This window comes from Bison bison, unplaced genomic scaffold (assembly GCF_000754665.1).
Source record: "Bison bison bison isolate TAMUID 2011002044 unplaced genomic scaffold, Bison_UMD1.0 scf7180017846162, whole genome shotgun sequence".
In the NCBI taxonomy this organism is placed as follows: Eukaryota; Metazoa; Chordata; class Mammalia; order Artiodactyla; family Bovidae; genus Bison; species Bison bison.
The window spans coordinates 26332-31514 of record NW_011476735.1 but is presented as its reverse complement, the minus strand read 5'-3'; the positions used below and the strand labels follow the sequence as shown (position 1 = coordinate 31514).

General features: G+C 52.9%; 1 protein-coding gene across 1 annotated transcript in view; it reads left to right on the top strand.

The window, feature by feature from the left end:
• Window positions 1-3464, top strand: part of SDCCAG3 (serologically defined colon cancer antigen 3) — a gene marked incomplete at its 5' end in the record, with an annotated part of 5220 nt that extends 1756 nt beyond the window's left edge. Inside the window, 5 exons of the mRNA XM_010838753.1 lie at window positions 340-413; window positions 829-940; window positions 1186-1248; window positions 1623-1762; window positions 2466-3464. Coding sequence (XP_010837055.1) covers window positions 340-413; window positions 829-940; window positions 1186-1248; window positions 1623-1762; window positions 2466-2565 — 489 coding nt within the window. The remainder of the gene's footprint in view (window positions 1-339; window positions 414-828; window positions 941-1185; window positions 1249-1622; window positions 1763-2465) is intronic.
• Window positions 3465-5183: the final 1719 nt, after the last annotated feature.

Here is a 5183-nt window from a genome sequence, read left to right as displayed (position 1 = left end):
TGGCAGAGGACTGCCGGGGGGCCAGTCTCCAGTGTGAACGGGGGCAGGGGGAGACCCTCAGAGCGCTGCCCCTCAGAAAATGGTCCACTCCAGGCAGCGGTTGAGGACAGCTTGCCTGGTGAAAAGATTACAGTCGCTTAGAGTTATTCTGAGTAAAAGTGGAGTCTGTGACATGTTCTAAAAAGCAGACACTTCGGTTCTCTCTTTCTCTATGTGGACTATAGAGTGATACTCTGGAATGTTTTTGTTTATTAAGAAGTTCCAGAGCCAAATTGTGAAAATGAAGACTCCTTTTGAGTGAGACACTGAGTTTCTAATAAGCATTTTCTTTTTCTGCAGCTGAAAGATGAGAATTCTAAGCTAAGAAGAAAGCTGACTGAGATTCAGAGCTTCTCTGAAACTCAAACAGAAATGTATGTAAGCTTTTGGATAGGCTCGCAATTCAACCATGTCCCGACCCTCAGAAACCACTGTGAAAGCGATAATGAAGTATGGGAGTTGGACTGAGCCCGGGTTTTATTGCACTAAATCCTCGGTGTCAGATACGTTTCTCATGTTCTGTGTTAAAGTTTAGTTGAAAACAGAGCAAAACCAGCCACTCTTGATGGTGGCGCAGGGGGCTGTCAGATAGCCTCCCCCACCGCCCTGGGCACCCCGACCGTGAGCTGACCTGTGTCTAGCTCCAAGGCTGTGCTCCTCCAGCTGCGTTTTTTAACCCTGGGCTCCTGTGGTTTTTATCTGATCAATCCAGTTAAAACTTCTGATAGTCTATTACGCTCAGAATTAGTCACAGGAGTTATTGATAACCCAGGCCTTTTCCTTAACAAGGGTGAGGACGCTTGAGCGGAAGTTAGAAGCGAAAATGATCAAGGAGGAGAGTGACTATCACGACCTGGAGTCGGTGGTGCAGCAGGTGGAGCAGAATCTGGAGCTCATGACTGTGAGCAGCCAGGGCCCTTGTTTGCAGTGGAGAGGTGGGCGGGCCTGCCTGGCCAGACGTCGTGAAGCGTTGGGTGCCGCTACCTGGGGGGCCCAGGCCGGGGCCATGAGCAGGGGTCCCTCCTATGGGCTGCCCAGCCGTTGGGCGGGCCCGCCAGGTGACGGGGAGGGACGGGAACAAGGGGATGTGCTGTGTCCAAGCTGCCGTGTCAGTGATGGCTTTTTTTTTTTTGGTCGGGGAATCAGAAACGTGCAGTGAAGGCAGAAAATCACGTCCTGAAACTGAGACAGGAGGTCAGCTTGCTCCAGGTAACTAGCAAGAGGGCCTCACCAGTTCGCGTGTGAGTGAAAGAACCTTTCCTCCTCCACCCTCCCCTCCAGTTCCCTCCCAACAAGACAAAGCACCCGAATCAGGACGTATGAGCTGCCTTCTCAGGGCCTCCTGGTTGAGCCCCACACGGGGCTGGGGGTGTGTCCGAGCACCCCAGATGGCGGGCGAGGTACCAGCACGGCAAGAGGTCATGTCCTTCAGGAGCCCCCCAGTCAGGGCAGGGCGCCTTGTCGTGGGGGCACACGGTGCCCTCTGGTCGCACTGCCTCGGGCGCGGGGCTTGGTTTCGGTCGGACGGCCTCTTGGCCGCTTCCTGCTCAGCCGGGAAAGTCGTAACGTCTCCTCTCCCACAGGCCCAGGTCTCTGACTTCAAGCGTGAGAACGAAGCCCTGCGGTCAGGCCAGGGCGCCAGCCTGACGGTGGTGAAGCAGAACACGGACGTGGCCCTGCAGAACCTCCGTGTGGTCATGAACAATGCTCACGCCTCCATCAAGTGAGTGCGGGGCCCTGGCCGCTGTCGAAGCTGCAGGCTGGGGGGCGGGGCTCGTGACCCTGTTCACCCCAGGGTCATGGGAGGCAGCCTGGGCCAGCAGCCCCTCCCGGTTCACATGGGGATAACTGATAACCATTCTCACCTGGGAGGCTTGAGGGTTAGCATCAGGCAGGTCTTTATCGCCTGCAAGACGTCTACCAAGATTTTGGGTGAAACAGGATGACAGTACTGTCTCTCTCATAAAAACACATGAACTTGAACAGGGCTCCCGGGAGGCGTCCTGGGCCGGCGTCCTCTGTCTCCCTTGAGCGCAGCGGGCAGTGGTGTCCAGCCACAGCCACAGACAGTGAGGCCCGTCACTTTTAAGCTGAACACGTAGTGTGTCTGGAGAGTAAATCTGACGTTGAACAAACTGCGGCTTTTGCTCGAGACCTTCTTTGCTTTAACGCTCTGGGGTTTTTGTTGTGTGTGTTTGTTTGGGGGTTTATGGGGAGTATTTTTTGTGGGGCGGGGGTGGGGTCAGGATGCACCACGCAGCTTTTGGGTTCTTAGTTCTCCAGCCAGAGCTCAAACCTGTGCTCCCTGCAGTGAAAGCGTGAAACCCTAACCCCTGGGCCACCAGGGAAGTCCCCGTGCTTCTGTTACTGCCCCGGAGCGATTGTATTAATAGAAGCCATCCATCACCTCTGGGCTTTCATTTCAGGCAGCTGGTTTCTGGAGCTGAAACGTTGAATCTCGTTGCTGAAATCCTTAAATCTATAGACAGAATTTCTGAGATTAAAGACCAAGGGGAGGAGTCGTGAGAGCCACGGAGGTGCTTCCAGCTCCCAGCTCTGTTTACATCCTGAAGCCACTTCCCGACGGATTCCAAGCTGCCAAGGCGTCTCTGAGTATGCAGACTTCACCCACAGTAAAGCTTTATCCCAAGACACTAACTTCGTGACGTGCGGCAGTGTTATTAGCCACACACAGGGCCGCACCTGCGCTTCTGCGTAGCCTTTCTAGCTGAGCTCCACACCGCCTCATAGACGCTGATCATCTATTTGAAGGCAATTCTATAAAAGCCAGTGATTTTTTTTTTAAGTTAGTAAACGAAAGCAGTGGTTCTGTAGTGTTTCCATCGTCATTGCAGCGCTCTAGCTGTAAGATGAGTTCTGTTGGCCGTCTTTGCTTTTGTCAGTAGAGACACACTACGCGAGCCGAAAAGTACACCCTCGCCTTGGACAGGGACGTGTGCCTTACTGCCCTCGCTCAGCGTGCCCTGGCTTGCGGTCTGCTCCCTCAGCTTCTGGCAGGGGAGGGCTCTTGCTTGGTGGTCTGAGCACAGGCGTCCTGCACGGCGGCCACTGTTGTCCCCCAGGGACCAAGGTCAGCACAGGCATTCCACAGCCGGACACGGGCTAAGAGCATCTCTTCACGGGCCTTCGCCTGGGAGCGCTGTGGCTGGAGGGCTTGATAGGCGTTTCCAGCGGCAGCTTGCGCAGCGACGTTCAGGGTTCAGGGACGGGAAGCGTGCGCAGACTCCCCAGGTCAGCTTGAGGGCCCCCAGGGTGCCTTCCAGCCCCTCCTATCGGAGGAGCTGTAACACACACTAGATGCCTTTTGCGCTCTTTTCCTGTGGGTGTTATTTTTTTTAAATAAACGTCCTTTTCTCCTCCTGTTCAAATCGACAGTTTTCTTATTTAATAAACTCTAAAAGTCACATGCAGTGTCCCTTTTTTCCCTGTTGAGCCTGCTCTTTATGTTTGAGAATCACACTGTCAGCCTTGTTCTAACAGGTGGTTTGTGCTGATAATGCAGCTTGTGGGGTTAGGGTTTGCCCACAACTGCCGCGGGGCCTGGCCACAGTGACCGCGGACTGTGGAGAGCTGTGGGCAGGGCGGGCTTATGTGTCTCGAGTGGGACCCACGAGTCCAGCGTTGGCGCGTTTGCCATCACTTCATCGGATTTTCAAGATGTTCACATTGCTAGGCCCTCTGATCTTAGCTCAGAAGTCTACGGTCTTCTGGCCCTAAGATACAGGGCACCCTCTGGCCCGCTCTGACCTACATCTTACCCCCACCCACCACCTCTTGCTCCTGCCTGTTGGTGAAAAGTGGGCTCCCAGATCAGTTTTCAGAGCAGACTTGAAACCTGGAAGTCTAGCCGGAGAGTGTTAAGAGTGAGGGTCTCTTGCATGGGTACATGTGACGGCATGGGTGGCTCTATGCACAGCCCTGCAGAGGGCACTAGATCACCATCTTTGAGTTGCCTTCACCCACTGGCCCACAGGCCGGGCTGGCTGGGCAAGAGGCAGGGCGGCTTGAAGTGTTCCACAGTAAAAGAAGAAAAGAAAACCTCAGATGACAATTCACACTGGCTTGACTTTGTTGACCAGGTGTCTCTGCCTGTGGATCTGAACTCCGTGGGGGTCCAGACCTGGGCTATCACGTGGGTGCTGGGCGAGCAAGGGATGGACTGGCAGCTCTGCAGCCCCATCGCTGGCTCACCAGAAGGGCGTGGGCGCCCACCCATCCTGGGACTCTGGCCACGGGGAGGCAAATCCCAAAGAAAGGCAAGGCCAAAGGATGCTCAAACTACCACACAACTGCACTCATCTGACACAGTAGCAAAGTAATGCTCAAAATTCTCCAAGCCAGGCTTCAGCAGTACGTGAACCGTGAACTACCTGATCTTCAAGCTGGTTTTAGAAAAGGCAGAGGAACCAGAGATCAAATTGCCAACATCCTCTGGATCATGGAAAAAGCAAGAGAGTTCCAGAAAAACATCTATTTCTGCTTTATTGACTATGCCAAAGCCTTTGACTGTGTGGATCACAATAAACTTTGGAAGACTCTGAAAGAGATGGGAATACCAGACCACCTGACCTGCCTCTTGAGAAACCTATATGCAGGTCAGGAAGCAACAGTTAGAACTGGACATGGAACAACAGACTGGTTCCAAATAGGAAAAGCAGTACGTTAAGGCTGTATATTGTCACCCTGCTTATTTAACGTATATGCAGAGTACCTCATGAGAAACACTGGGCTAGAAGAAGCACAAGCTAGAATCAAGATTGCTGGGAGAAATATCAGTAACCTCAGATATGCAGATGACATCACCCTTATGGCAGAAAGGGAAGAGAAACTAAAAAGCCTCTTGATGAAAGCAAAAGAGGAGAGTGAAAAAGTTGGCTTAAAGCTCAACATTCAGCAAACTAAGATCATGGCATCTGGTCCCATCACTTCATGGCAAATAGATGGGGAAACAGTGGAAACTGTCAGATGCCGAGGTCCAGCCCCAGCTGATCCAGGGTATTCGAAGGAGAGACGGCCTAGGCGACTATTTATATGCTAATTAGAGATATAAAGAATAATAGAATGAGGATAGCTCAGTAGGAAAATTCAGTGGAGAAAAGAGGCTGAGTAGCTTGGTTTACGCG